Consider the following 12,973-nt stretch of genomic DNA (forward strand, 5'->3'; position numbering starts at 1 on the left):
ATACAGTGTGGAGTTAATTTTAATGAAAAGGCAAGATTCTCTACACCCCTGCCTTTAGGTAGAATGGTTGACTGTTAAGTTGATGATAGCCGATAGGAAATGACACTGACTTTAAGTAGGGGCAAAGCGAATAACCGATACCATACGATAGGGACTGCTAAGTCCAACGCGTACCATCGGTGATAAATAATGAAACTTAAGAGCACAAAATGGGTGAGCTTGGTATCTACTACTTGCAAATACTCAATCACCTAAAAATGACAAAATACGGATAGTCACTAAACCATCAGACCTTAAAGTTGTTTGTACTATCTAAACTACCGCTCGGATACGCAACTCTTGAGTTTTAAGCTCAGTGAAAATAATTAAAGATTTAGAGTAACTATTAAAGGTGAATAGTGTGGCTGAAAGGAATATAGTAAAAGATTAAAGTTAGAAAAGTAAGTCCCCTAGATAAACTTTAGTAGAGGCACCGCACTCTAAGCCGTGCACCTGTATAGCGCATGTACGATGTATATACGCCAAACAGACTAGCTTTTATACTTATTACTGTCATCTATTTTGAGGTAAGAACTCTTACTACGCGTTGAAGTCATACTCCCTCAACCTATCCAATTTAACTAAGCCCTCAAGGTCATTGCTATATATGACGTATAATCGCTTTATAGCTCTGTGGGTTTGTCTTGACAGAGACTCAAGTTCATCTCTAAATTATCATCCGTAATATCACATTTGCTCCGTCACCAAAATGGCTTGAAAACTTACTAAATACTCCTAATAATATCTAGTTCGTCCCGTTCGAGCTTATTTAGTCTTATAGAAAACGAGTTGGACTCCAATCCTATCTAACAAGGATAACACGTCACTGACAGGCAAACCTGTTGGCTTTTGTAATATTATATTTAGGTTAAGGAAGTTCTGCGTAGGAAGCTAAGCTCATGACAACGGATTTTACTAGCAACTATGTAGCAGGCGTGCTATTTACCTAGGTAGGTATGTACCGCGCGGTAAAGAGTAATGCCGTCTCGGTATGTGCTTGCCTGTGCGAAATGCTTCCTTCCCCTTTAGATCTGTCGGACATGGACATCGACTATTCTTCGAATAGCAGGTGCTCTAAGCTGCGCTTACCTCCTATCTGGGCAGACATGAGACCCGCTACCGGGGAGGGGTACCTTAGGAGCAGTAAAGGATAGTCTAGTAGGAATGCTCGTGTGGGCCATTAAAGCTGGGTAGCGTCGGCAACACTTCTTCTTTTCAACCATGCTGTTAGGTTTATCTAGTAGACATCATATTAGATGGGCACACACCTGAGCTGCTATCTTTCTGTACATGAATGTTGATTTGGCTATGCGTTCCTGCATAACTTTGCGTCAGCAGTTGGCAATTTCAGTTGCAGCGGGAAGACATGCTGACGCGTGCTTAGAACCGCATCATCGAAGCTAGGGAGCTTGTGATCGTGAGAGAAGATGGTTGAATGCAAGTTCTATATTTCGTGTGTGATTAGTGATTTTACAGAACCTGATAGCAAGCATATTAGTAACTTTATTAAGCTTGTTGAACAATTCATCGCAGCCATTTGTGGCTTCACCATAGTATACAAAGTCCCTTAGAGCTTTGAGGTATATCCTACATAGTAATTCGGCTCTGTTAATACTTCAGTAGCTATTTTTCTGAGCAACATGGACCGTTTCCAATTAGACAAAGCGTTTCAGTTCCAGGAGACGAAGAGGTAGTAAGATGACCTCACAAATGGACATGATAGGGGTTAAGACTCGGAATTGACCCGTCCGTACACTATATTAGTACCTTTCGAATCTGCTACGTGTAGAAGCTGATTGAAATTGCGGTAGATCTTCAAGAGTTATCCAGGTAAAATGTCACAATTCATATCCTTATAAAACGCATCTGGATGAATCATAGCCAGACAAACACCATTTTATCCATGCAAAGATTAATAAGGGTACCTGGTTACCTTTGTACCGAGAACCAGTGATATCCGGGATCGAAATCTTGGGCGAGCATCCAGGTTTTATAGTGGGAATTTCCTATAGGAGACATTCTGCCCACCATCGACAATACCGACAGAAGCAGTTGTCGCACAACACCTCAACATGCGAAAAGCGATAGGTACGCTTAACCATGCCTGCGGAAAAACGGCCTGCACGAGATTTGACAGCAGAAAAATCTATACCCCGCGCACCTTGAAAGGACAAAAAAGAAAACGCGTTCACGCACACCAACCAGCCAGACAAGGCGCAAACCTTGCACCGCAACAGCACATAATAGGACACAGCGCGCCCGATCTAATGCAACAACAACCGAGTGCGCACACCACTCAAGCCCACGAAACCTGATCTGATGCGCTGCTAGGGATCGAGCTGATCGGAGTGCTACTGCTGCTGCTGCTGATGATGATGATGTGCATGGCCGGCAGCCGGGTTGCCGGTCGCGACGGGGTGTGGGACAGGGTAGGCGGCGCTGTTATCGCGACGCGCACGTGACCTTCTCTAGACTGTTGTTCCAATCGCACACAGCTGTGCACTGGGATCGGTGTTGCATATATGTGTTTTGCTCTAGAGGGCCCGATGATTCATAGAAAGCTCTTAATTATTTCAAATAGCCGGAAACCACAAACAAAATCGAGCGATAGGGCCGTCCTCGTCATTATCACCAACCACCATGCAGATCAGCGAGACCACCACCACAACCACCACAATCTCACCCCCATAAACACTACCAGCAGCAGCCTTAAACCCATACATAACGTAGCACACAGCCTCTAACCAAGCTACCAAGAAAGTGACCAGCACCACCAGCACCACCACCTCCAATACCTACCTACCCACCACGCAAACCCCCCTTCCTCCCTACCCTCCCTCCCACCCCACACCCATCCCCCACAACCAACCACCAACCACCCACTCGCCAACCCCACGCAACACAACACGCGCAATCGCGCACGCAACAAGCACGCAGCAGCGCACCACAGCAGCGCACGGCCCCCCACACCCACGCACGCACCCGCCGCCACGTCCCCGTCGTGCCGTCCCCAACCACCCTAAAAGCCTCCCCACCGCCTCCCGCCGGCGCGCCACACGCACGCTGCAAGCGAAGGAACTAGAACTACAACCAACTAGAACTAGATAGAAAAACGGCTTGAAACGGGCGGGAAGGAATCCAATAGTCCGTACTGGTACGTATGTAGAGAGACTAGAGTCGAGTACCCACCCACCCGCCTACTTAGAGTAGCATGAGTAAGTACAGTACTCCGTACCTAAGCGGCCAACGGCCGGCAGCAGCCGGGCGGGCGGGATGGCTCCGCGCGCGGCTTGGCTCGAGCACGACGGCGGCGGCGGGGGGCGTAGTGCGTATAGATAAGGGAAACAGACCTACGCAAGACAAGGCAAGGCAAAACAAGGCAAGACAAGGCAGCCGACGCAAGGTAACGCCGGACATGTGGCATGCAGGAGCATAGATAGAGGAGGAAGGCACGGGAGGGCAAGAAAGGCGAAGCCTAGCGTAACACGGCGTCACCCAGCCAGCCAACGACAGCGACGGACGGGGTTTCCTGCTGTGCTCCGGCGCTTCTGATGCCCACCCATGCTGGTAAGCGATAGGTAGTCCGTAGAGCAAACCAGAGCAGACCAGAGCAGACCAGAGCAGGCCAGGCCAGGCAGGTAGGCAGACAGGCAGGCAAACAGGTAGGGCAAATAATAAACAATCAATCAGTCAATCATAAAGATACAAAGCCAGTTTAGGACGAACAGACAGACATGTTTTGTTATACATGAATGATTTCCGAGTAAAAGCGGTATTACTTACGGATGGTACGACTCTGAGGTATATAAACAACACACTAAAACACACACAGACGCAGGCACAAAAGCAACCTAAACGACAAGGATGGGGGTGTGCGCGCACGAGCAAGAAGAGAGGGAGAGCAAGAAAAAGAGAGGGGAAAAAGATGAGAAAAAAAACCAGAACCAAGCAAAAAGAGCCTCCTAACCATCCATCAACCATCAGTTACCCACCGGCCAGATTCGCTCAGACATGTAGCGAGACCGGATCGCGTCTCATCGTTGCCCCCCACCCAGTCGTCTCGTCATCATCCTCCGCGATTTAGCCATTATTCCCTCCATTGTTGGATTTCATCTACAGCTTCTCGACTTCCTCGATGCCACTGCAAAAATCACCAGGGAACTTAAGCCTTGTGCGAAGTGAACTTGTCCTTCAGCTTGGCGAAGAAGCTCCTCCGGTTCGTGTTCTTCTTCTTCTTCTCTTCCTCGGCAGCCGCAGCAGCGGCCTTGTCGCTCTCGGACTTGGAGCCATCGGCAGAGCCACTGGACTTGGGCGGGCCGTCCGTCTTAGCCTCACCGGCAGGGGTCTCAGTGGTAGCGTCCGGGCCCGACGTGGCCGGGGCGGTGGTTTCACCGGTGCCCGTCGTGACAGTAGGCTCGGTCTGCTCGGTGGTCTGAGGCTTGCTCATGGGGCTAACGTCGCGGGACTGCTCCTCGGGGTCAGGCTGAGCAGCCAGTTGGCCAGCCTCGGTAGCCACGGACTGAGCAGGCTGCTCAGCCGGAGCGTTGAGGCCAGTCTTGGCGGCATTCTCTTCGGTGGTAGGGTCAGCAGTGCCAGTAGACGTCGCGGGAGGCTCGGTAGCATGCTCCGCCTGACCAGTAGGGGCCACGCTGATGGTGGTAACAGGTATTTCGGGCTCGGAGGACGACTTAAGAGGCTCGCCGTCAGTGAGGGACTGGGGGCCCAGGGCAGACGCATCAGCATCAGCGGGAGAGTGAGTCGACTGGGTGGTAGCTTCGGGAGCCGTAGCGGTAAGCGCGGCGCTCTCGGTGGGCGCAACGTCGGCGATCTCATCAGTCGGCTGGACGGTGTGGGCAAGCTCGTTCTCCATAGCCGACTTCTGCTGAACAGCCTCGGGGTTCGTGACAGCCTCCGCGGGCTGGTCGGCCTGTGCAATCGATTCCTTCACGACATCCGGGACGGCCTCGGTGCCGGCAATGGCAGGCGCGTGCTCACCGGTGGCGTTGTCCTTCGGCACGCTGTGGAGAAGCTCTTCCTCCATGTTGTGCTTGTCGGCAACAGCCTCCGGGTTGGTGACAGCCTCAGGGTCAGCGTGAGCCTGGGCAATCGACTCAGCGACGACCTCGGGAACGTCAGCCTCGGGAAGGACGGCGCTGGAAGGTGCCGGCTTGCCCGTCTCGTTGGACTCGGGGACCTTGTCCAGCAGCTCGCTCTCCATGTCCTTCTTCTCAGAAACAGCCTCGGGGTTGGCAGCGGCTTCGGGGCTGGCGTGAGCCTCAGCGATGGAGTCAGCAACGGGCTTGGGGACGTCGGAAGCAGTCTCGGCAGAAGAATCAGAGGCCTTCTCAGCGAGCTCATGCAAGTTATCGGCAGGGCCACCGGCGTTCATGTTGTCAATGGCCTGTTGCACCGTGGGCGCAATCGAGTGCTGGTAAGTCTCAGCAGCCTTTTCGCCTGCAACGGCGGCAGCACCAGCAGCGGCAACGCCGGCGGTCGCGAGACCACCAGCAACCACACCGGCAACCTCGGAGGCAGTCTCAACAGCAGTGTTGTTCTCAGAGGTTGCTGGCTGCTCAGGAACCTCGTTCAAAAGCTCGTTCTCAACCTCACTCTTTTCCTGCACAGCCTCGGGGTTGGCAGCCGCCTCAGGCGAGACGTGCGCCGCCTCCTGGCTATCAGAGACGACCTGGGGGACGCCACGCGGCTCCTTCGGGACCTGACCGGCGAGCGCAGCAGTAGTGCTCTCGGGGTGCGAAGACTGAACGGTAACGCCAGGGTCAGCGGCAGAGGCGCCAGCGGCAGAACCCATGGGCAGACTCGACTCGGGAATCATGTTGTTGGTCAGGCCTGGGATGTCGAACATGTGGGCGCTGCGCTCCGCGTCGGGAGTAACGACGGGACCAAGCTGCGGGGGCAGCGACGCGCCCTTCTCGTATGACTCCTTGTCCAGCGTGACATTGCTGTTGACGTCATTGGTGGTGTATTCGCTGTGGTGAGGCACCTTCTCGCCGGGAGCCAGGCTGATAGGGTTGCCAGCAGTGTTGGTACCCGGCAGCGGGCTCACGCCAAAGGCCTGCTCCTTCTCGGCGTCCTGCGCCTTGAGCTCCTCGTCGTCCTTGACCGTCGAGTCGACAGTGTTTGCATTGATTGTGCTAGGGTGAGGGACTTCCTCGCCAGGCGCCAGCTTGACGGGGTTGGAGTCACCTTCAGAAGCGGGGATGGGATTGACAGAAAATTGCTGCAGCTCGTCGGCAGGCGTCTCGAGGAAGGCGCCGGGGATGTCGGAGGGCGTCTCCTTCGGCTGCTCGCCGGCCAGCTCTGCAGTAGTAGCTTCGGGGGCGGCGGAGGACATGATGTGTGGGTTGTGGGAGGGATGGATGTCAGTGGGGTGGAGGACGTTGTTGTAGATTCCGTGGCCGTCGTCTTCTTGAGGGGCAGATCCGTTCGTCACCCAATTACCGTCGACGACGAACTGTGCGAGGGTTGCGGTCAGCAATGCGGTGTGTGCGGTGATGGCAGAGTGGGACGTTGTCCGAGCGACAGGCCAATCCGGTTTGCTGGAGGGGAAGCTGAAGCCGCAATGGCGCGCAAGCGCCGCGGGCGGAGACGCACCTTATAAAGCACCTTTTCGTCACTCTTAGGCAGCTCAACCGTCTTTGTGAAAACGCCGTTCTTTTGCACCAGACGGACGCTCTTTGCCCAGTCGTCGAAGGTGCCGGTCACGTAGACATCGCTTGCCGGATGTTCCCTATGGCAATGCCGTCAGCAAGGCGGACACGGAAGAAGGTCCGTAGATGGGCCGCACCACTTGAACGTGTAGCTTCCCATAGTTGCGGCAGGATCGACTGGGGCGCTTGACTACGACTGGCGCGCGGGCTGAAACCAAGCGATGAAGACAGTGCGCCCGGGGGGGAGCGTTAGCTAGAGGGCTGAATCGTAAAGCTCGCGGCGCTAGCGACGGGCACAAGCCGAGCTTCGCGCAACTGGCGATAGGGCGATCAGGCAGGCAGGCACGCGGATAACTGGAGTTTTGGGGAGAACAACGGTCGGCAAGTGAGTGAGGGGGTGGCTGAAGGTGGAGGTCAGATAGGTATGTAGCAATGCTGCAATCGCGCGCCCGCCCGTTAGAGTTAGGGAGTGTGGTAGGTATGGTGTGTATGCCTGTTGCTGATTGCTGAGAGAGATGACGCAGTGCGGCCCAGACCAGTGCGGCCAGCCACGAGTGTTTCCGCTTCCCTTGCAGCCACCACGCTCGGCCCGACAGCCTCCGGGGTGCGCCTCGCTCAGCCAACCCGCGCAAGCTTTCACCAGCTTCTGTTTTCGTTGTTGCGCGTGACCGGCTCTCGATCTTCGACTGCCGGACAACAAAACAAATCTGCTCCACTTGTATCGACGTGGTCGTCGTGCTCCACCTGCGTCGAACCATCCCATCGCCCTTTCTCCTCGTCTTCTGCCCTCCGAATGCCCTCCAAGATTGCTCTCGGCTCTGCGAAATTGTCAGTACGGGCCCCCACACATGCCTTAATCTTTGCCGTCGGCATCCAACGCTGCGAGAAGCTTCCACTAGCTCCTGCAAGGCTGCAACAAGTCTTGGGCTGCATCTGTCGTGCTATGTGATGGGAGCAATAATGCCCAGGCCACGCCAATTATGACGACCTGCGCAATTACGCCCTTTTCCAGAAGCAATACGTGCTTTTGCTTACACATGTGCTGACGGGCTGACCTTGAGGGCCGTGCTTTCCATGCTCCGAGGCTGTTCATTACGATGTTGGGAAGAACCCAGCATCGTGGTAGTCCCAGATCAGGCATTCACTTCTCCTCCGTTACGGCCATATCATGAGACGCTTGAACTCCGAAAGATCCCCTCGTCCAAATTTTTCACGACCAAATCTCCTTCCAACGAATTTTTATTTTTAACTTTTTTTCCAGCTTCATATATTTGATTTCTTAGCATCAAAACCTAGGAGCGGGTTCGTAGAGTTGTTCGTGCTGGTACACCCATCGGACACTATTCTTAGACATGGCTTCCACTCCATCCAGAGATGCCATGTTGATGTTTGCGCTCGCGCAAGTCTTTGCAAGAGCTACTTGCTGGCTTGATGCTGCACATCCAACTACTCGGTTATCACCTCTCATGTTCCTCTGGAAACTAGCCCTTTTAAATGTTATAAGACAACAACTCAAAGTATAGCTTCTTGACAAGCGACATAAAGATCCTGATTTCGTTCGTGACACATACAACTACATTGACACAGTACTCGTACTTGCACATCCTCAAGTCCTTCAACCACCAAAAATACGCCTTACGCCCAGACTCCAAGCGTCCAACTTCCTCTATCCCCTGCCCGTCCGCCAGATGGCACGCCCAAGCTGCTCTGTCTCTGCGGCATGACACTACGATCCTCCCGGCTGGCACCTGTGAGCCCGTGACTGAGGAAACGCTCCTTGTCAATCTCGACAATGCCCTTGATGCGCAAGCTAGAGACCAGGCTGGCCCCCGTCCACGCACCCAACGACTCGACGCCCCGCACACGACCTTCCACGGAGGGTTTGAGGTGCTTGGTTGCGTGGTAGTGAAGTTTGCTGGATATGGGATCATCTTCTTGGGAGCGTTGGGAGGCGGGGAGCATGGGAGACAGCTGAGGCTCTTCAATGATGTGTGAGGCGTGGCTCCCAGAGCTGGGCGTCCTCTCCGGATCCGTGTCTTGTTCTCCTTCACCGGAATCTTCGTCAATGTTCTCTGTGACTTTTGGCACTGGCGTCGCTAACGGCAATGGCGATAATGTGTCCATGGTGGTGCTATTCCGTTGATGGCCTGACTGTCGTGCCTGTCTCTCATGCTCCTGCTTTCCCGTGGCACTGCCATATCTCTTGACCGGGTCCCAGCCGCGGTGCGAGATGAGATATTCGAGTTCCGACAAGATACGACGCTTCACGCCCGGCACTCGAGAAACACCACCCGTGATAATAATGCGACCCATGCAAAGCTTGCGCGCATCGATCGGCAGAGAAAGGAGTGCATTGTAAGCGAGAAGTGGGATGGGAAGGTCGTGGTCGTCAAGCTCGTGGGCGGGGCAATCGCCAGCAAAAAGTGCGCTTTCAGCGGGCTCTGCGAGTCGGGAAAATGGAACTTTGAGAGTCAAAGGCGGAGATGCTGCTGGCAGAGGAATTTGTATCGACGGATCCACTTCGGCAGGTTTCGCCTCGCTGTTACCGCGTTCTAAGGCTTCTTCGCGGCTCAAAACCCAGACAGCCCGCATCATAACATCTTCAGCTTCCTCGAAGCTAACCCTATCGGGTCGTTCGAGATCTTCGGGGTCTCCGCGCGCCTTTTTGCACTCATCGTTCAAAAATTTGGCCACATCCTCGCTCAGATATTTTCCTGCTCGGATGCTACTGGAGTGATGTATCTCGCGGTACTCATAGACGGCAGTAGCGGTAGCCTCGGCCCATCCCAGGTCAATAACCAGAGCAGACCTCAAACCGGCAGAGACGACATGAAGAACAGGCGAGGACAGAACGGTAATGCTAATTGCCTGGAGGTTCTGAAAGACCGAAGATAGCATGGCAGACAGGAGTGGGCGTGACAAAAGCGACGGCACAACAACAGTCGCCCGGCGAGGCCTGTGGTCGAGCAGCAGGTACTGAGCGACGATTTCCCGGACAGCCCTCTCGATCTTGTCCTCGACCTGGCCAATGTCGACCTCACGGACATTCAATCTCCATAGCTCATGCTCTTGGCCCCAATCCATGCCGCGCTTCCTCTTCCTGCGCATTGAGTCGAAGCCAGGCATCCATCGCCGAAAATCGCCCACTCTGCGCTGGTCTTCAGGCCCAAATCCCCGGGTACAGCGCGGCTTACTCTCGCCAGCAAAGCCGGCGCGTAGGAAGCGGGCGCCAAATTCGAAGACGAGGTGTTCTTCGTCGGAGCGGAAGCTCGACGAGCCAGAGCCATACAGGCCGGACAAGGACCGAGCAGAAGCTGGGTTCGGCGACGTGGGCTGGTTGGAGGAGGTGATGACGGAAGCGGACGGCCTGGCGCGGCCAATGGAGAGCCTGTTGGATTTGAGGTCAGGCGCGCCGCCCGAACTCATCGTGGTGGTGGTTGTCGACAGGATTCTTTGTGGCCTCTCATTGTTTGCTGGCTGCGTTGTCGCCGGCGCGTTGCTGGGAACCGCGCCTGGTTTCTTGGCGCCAGCCCGGAGGCCGGAGCAACTGATTCGCCGGGTGATTTTGCAGCGAAAAGCATTTGCGGGCCAACGCCGAAAAGAAAAAGCTGCGACCGCGACAAGCAGCACAAGTCACCCTACCACACGCCTGCGACGGGCATATTTACCCCCTCTCCAATTAAATATGACCCTCTTTATCCTCACCGAAACCAGCGCTGGTTACGCGCTGCTCAAGGCCAAGGACAAGAAGCTGCTCAAGCGCGATGATCTTGCCCAAGAGACTGAGACGGCAGAGGGCACCTGCAACCTGTTCGTTCACCATTGCGCTGCTCTCTCGCCCTCATCCTACTGACTACGGCCGGCAGCCTCAAGTTGAAGAAGTTTGAGAAGTTCGACAGCGCCGCGACTGCCCTCAACGAAGCGGCGGCCCTCACCGATGGCAAGGTGTCGCCCATGCTGGCTTCTCTGCTCGACTCCATCAAGGACGAGAAGAAGGCGTCCCTCGCCGTGGCCGACCCCAAGCTCGGCAATGCCATTGCTAAGCTTCCTGAGCTGTCCATTCAGCCCATCGCCGACTCGTCGACCGCCGACATCTACCGCGCCATCCGCACTCATCTTCCTTCCCTCATCCCCGGCCTGGCACCGGAGGACATTTCTACCATGTCGCTGGGTCTTTCCCACTCGCTGTCGCGTCACAAGCTCAAGTTCTCCCCCGACAAGGTCGACACTATGATTATCCAGGCTATTGCTCTTCTCGATGATTTAGATAAGGAGCTCAACATCTACGCCATGAGAGTGAAGGAGTGGTACGGTTGGCATTTCCCGGAGATGGCTAAGATTATCAACGACAACGTTGCCTACTCGCGTGTTATTCTTAAGATGGGCATGAGGTCAAACTGCGTCAACACCGATCTTGCCGACGTTCTCCCCGAGGAGATTGAGGCGTCTCTGAAGGTGGCCGCCGAGGTTTCCATGGGTACGGAAATCACCGACGAGGATCTTGACAACATCAGGGCTCTGGCTGAGCAGGTTGTTGGCTTCACCGAGTACCGCCAGCAGCTCTCCAACTACCTCTCCACCCGCATGCAGGCTATTGCTCCTAACCTCACTGCCCTTGTTGGCGACCTGGTCGGTGCTCGCCTGATCGCTCACGCCGGTAGCTTGATGAACCTCGCGAAGGCGCCCGGTTCCACTATTCAAATCCTCGGTGCCGAGAAGGCCCTGTTCCGTGCCCTGAAGACCAAGCACGACACTCCCAAGTACGGTCTCATCTACCACGCTTCTCTCATCGGTCAGGCGTCCGGCAAGAACAAGGGCAAGATTGCCCGTATGCTCGCCTCCAAGGCCGCGCTTGGTCTGCGTGTCGACTCTCTTTCCGACTGGGGAGCGAACAGTGAGGGCACCGCTGTTGAGCCCACTGACGAGGAGAAGTCTGCTCTCGGTAACTCTGCCCGTCTCGCCATTGAGAGGAGACTGCGCAACCTCGAGGGCAAGCCCATCCAGAGCAAGGGTGTCGCCATTGGCCCCTCTGGCCAGACCAAGGCGCCTAAGTGGGACATCAAGGAGGCTGGCAAGTACAACGCCGATGCCGATGGCCTAAGCGGCAACGAGCCTGCCGCCACCGCTCCCCCCGAGGCCAAGATGGTCGAGGAGGTTGACGGCGCCTCGAGCGACAGCGAGTCCGAGGACGAGAAGCCCAAGGCCGCGGCCAACGGCGACTCCAAGGCAGCGAAGAAGGCCGAGAAGGAGGCTAAGAAGGCGCGGAAGGCGGAGCGCGCGGCCAAGCGTGAGGCCAAGGCGGCCAAGAAGGCGGCGAAGGACGCGACCGACGGTGCGGTGGATAAGAAGAGGAAGCGCGACGATGACGGAGAGAAGGACAAGAAGAAGAAGAAGAAGAGCAAGGCGTAAAAGGCGGGCGTGCGCATTCTTGTTATTTGGCTCGCATCGCATGTCTTAATGTCGTTTCGTCTCTCTCCACCTATCTCGATCCTCTCTCCGCGTCGTCGTCTCCCGTCGTGGCAGGCGTCTCCCGACCGAGGACGGGAACGTCGAGCGAGTCATCCACGGGCGTTTGGTTGGGCTGTACCATTGGGCGTAATGAGGTTGGCGGAACATACCTGGGCGTTTTTTGTACGCTTGTGCATATGAAGTTCAATGCCAAAAAAGATATTTTCACTTCTACATCTGTTTGACTGTTGGACTACTTATGTGGTGTGTGTTTGCCTCCCTAGTGCCATCTCAACGCCGGTTCTGTCTTTTGTCTTCCCGCTTGTGCGTTCTCATGCTATCCCAGAGAATAGATATAAAGACCTAACAGCCCACCCCCCGTTCACCTGTATACACAATGAATTCTTTCGCAATCGTTCATTCTTGCCACGAACATCCATCTACTTTACTCTGACCCTGGTTGAGACAACGTTCGATTTACTTTCTCCCTAGTATGAGCTTACGTCTAGACTATCCACCAACGCTCAGTTGACTCGTCCTGTTTAAGGAGATTGTGCAAGTGGATTGTTATGAAGTGTGCATGCGGCGATGGGTAGTAAGCTTTTTTTCGTACAGGGAATACACGATACGCGCATGTATATGCACATATACTATCTATCTACTTACAACAAGCACGTATCCTTGATCCAAAGCATCGCTCAGTCTCTGTCGTCTCGTCTCCACGAATCAGTTCATTCGTTCTCATTCACACATAGTAGCCTCATCCATTCGCTATACAAGCCGTTGTTCAGCTTCCACGCACATCCTGACATACTCTA

At 54.8% G+C, this 12,973-nt stretch overlaps 3 protein-coding genes across 3 annotated transcripts; 1 reads left to right on the top strand and 2 right to left on the bottom strand.

The window, feature by feature from the left end:
- Positions 1 to 3,995: 3,995 nt before the first annotated feature.
- K452DRAFT_361234 (carbohydrate-binding module family 48 protein) lies at positions 3,996 to 7,223 on the bottom strand. Its single transcript, XM_033546405.1, has 3 exons — positions 6,845 to 7,223; positions 6,652 to 6,787; positions 3,996 to 6,511 (listed from the first exon to the last, which is right to left on the bottom strand). The coding sequence occupies exons 1-3, from the start codon at positions 6,865 to 6,867 to the stop codon at positions 4,202 to 4,204; spliced, it is 2,469 nt and encodes an 822-aa protein (XP_033394277.1). The 5' UTR covers positions 6,868 to 7,223; the 3' UTR covers positions 3,996 to 4,201.
- Positions 7,224 to 8,191: 968 nt separating this feature from the next.
- On the bottom strand, positions 8,192 to 10,194 carry K452DRAFT_290709 (uncharacterized protein). The gene has a single exon (XM_033541043.1). It carries the CDS (start codon positions 10,131 to 10,133, stop codon positions 8,343 to 8,345), a length of 1,791 nt encoding a protein of 596 aa, XP_033394278.1. The 5' UTR covers positions 10,134 to 10,194; the 3' UTR covers positions 8,192 to 8,342.
- A 127-nt stretch (positions 10,195 to 10,321) lies between these two features.
- Positions 10,322 to 12,544, top strand: K452DRAFT_256171 (uncharacterized protein). The gene is made up of 2 exons (XM_033538388.1): positions 10,322 to 10,517; positions 10,574 to 12,544. The coding sequence occupies exons 1-2, from the start codon at positions 10,393 to 10,395 to the stop codon at positions 12,114 to 12,116; spliced, it is 1,668 nt and encodes a 555-aa protein (XP_033394279.1). The 5' UTR covers positions 10,322 to 10,392; the 3' UTR covers positions 12,117 to 12,544.
- The last annotated feature ends 429 nt before the right edge of the window (positions 12,545 to 12,973 follow it).

This window comes from Aplosporella prunicola, assembly GCF_010093885.1.
Source record: "Aplosporella prunicola CBS 121167 unplaced genomic scaffold K452scaffold_23, whole genome shotgun sequence".
Lineage (NCBI taxonomy): Eukaryota > Fungi > Ascomycota > Dothideomycetes > Botryosphaeriales > Aplosporellaceae > Aplosporella > Aplosporella prunicola.

Excerpts from the sequence above, each read along its gene's own strand:
- K452DRAFT_256171 (XM_033538388.1), top strand. The coding sequence starts at position 10,393 with ATGACCCTCTTTATCCTCACCGAAACCAGCGCTGGTTACGCGCTGCTC. Across the intron at positions 10,518-10,573 it reads GCAGAGGGCACCTGCAACCT|CCTCAAGTTGAAGAAGTTTG; the intron begins GTTCGTTCACCA and ends TACGGCCGGCAG.
- K452DRAFT_361234 (XM_033546405.1), bottom strand. The coding sequence starts at position 6,867 with ATGGGAAGCTACACGTTCAAGTG. Across the intron at positions 6,788-6,844 it reads GGAAGCTACACGTTCAAGTG|GGAACATCCGGCAAGCGATG; the intron begins GTGCGGCCCATC and ends GCATTGCCATAG. Across the intron at positions 6,512-6,651 it reads ACGAAAAGGTGCTTTATAAG|TTCGTCGTCGACGGTAATTG; the intron begins GTGCGTCTCCGC and ends ACCCTCGCACAG.
- K452DRAFT_290709 (XM_033541043.1), bottom strand. The coding sequence starts at position 10,133 with ATGAGTTCGGGCGGCGCGCCTGACCTCAAATCCAACAGGCTCTCCATT.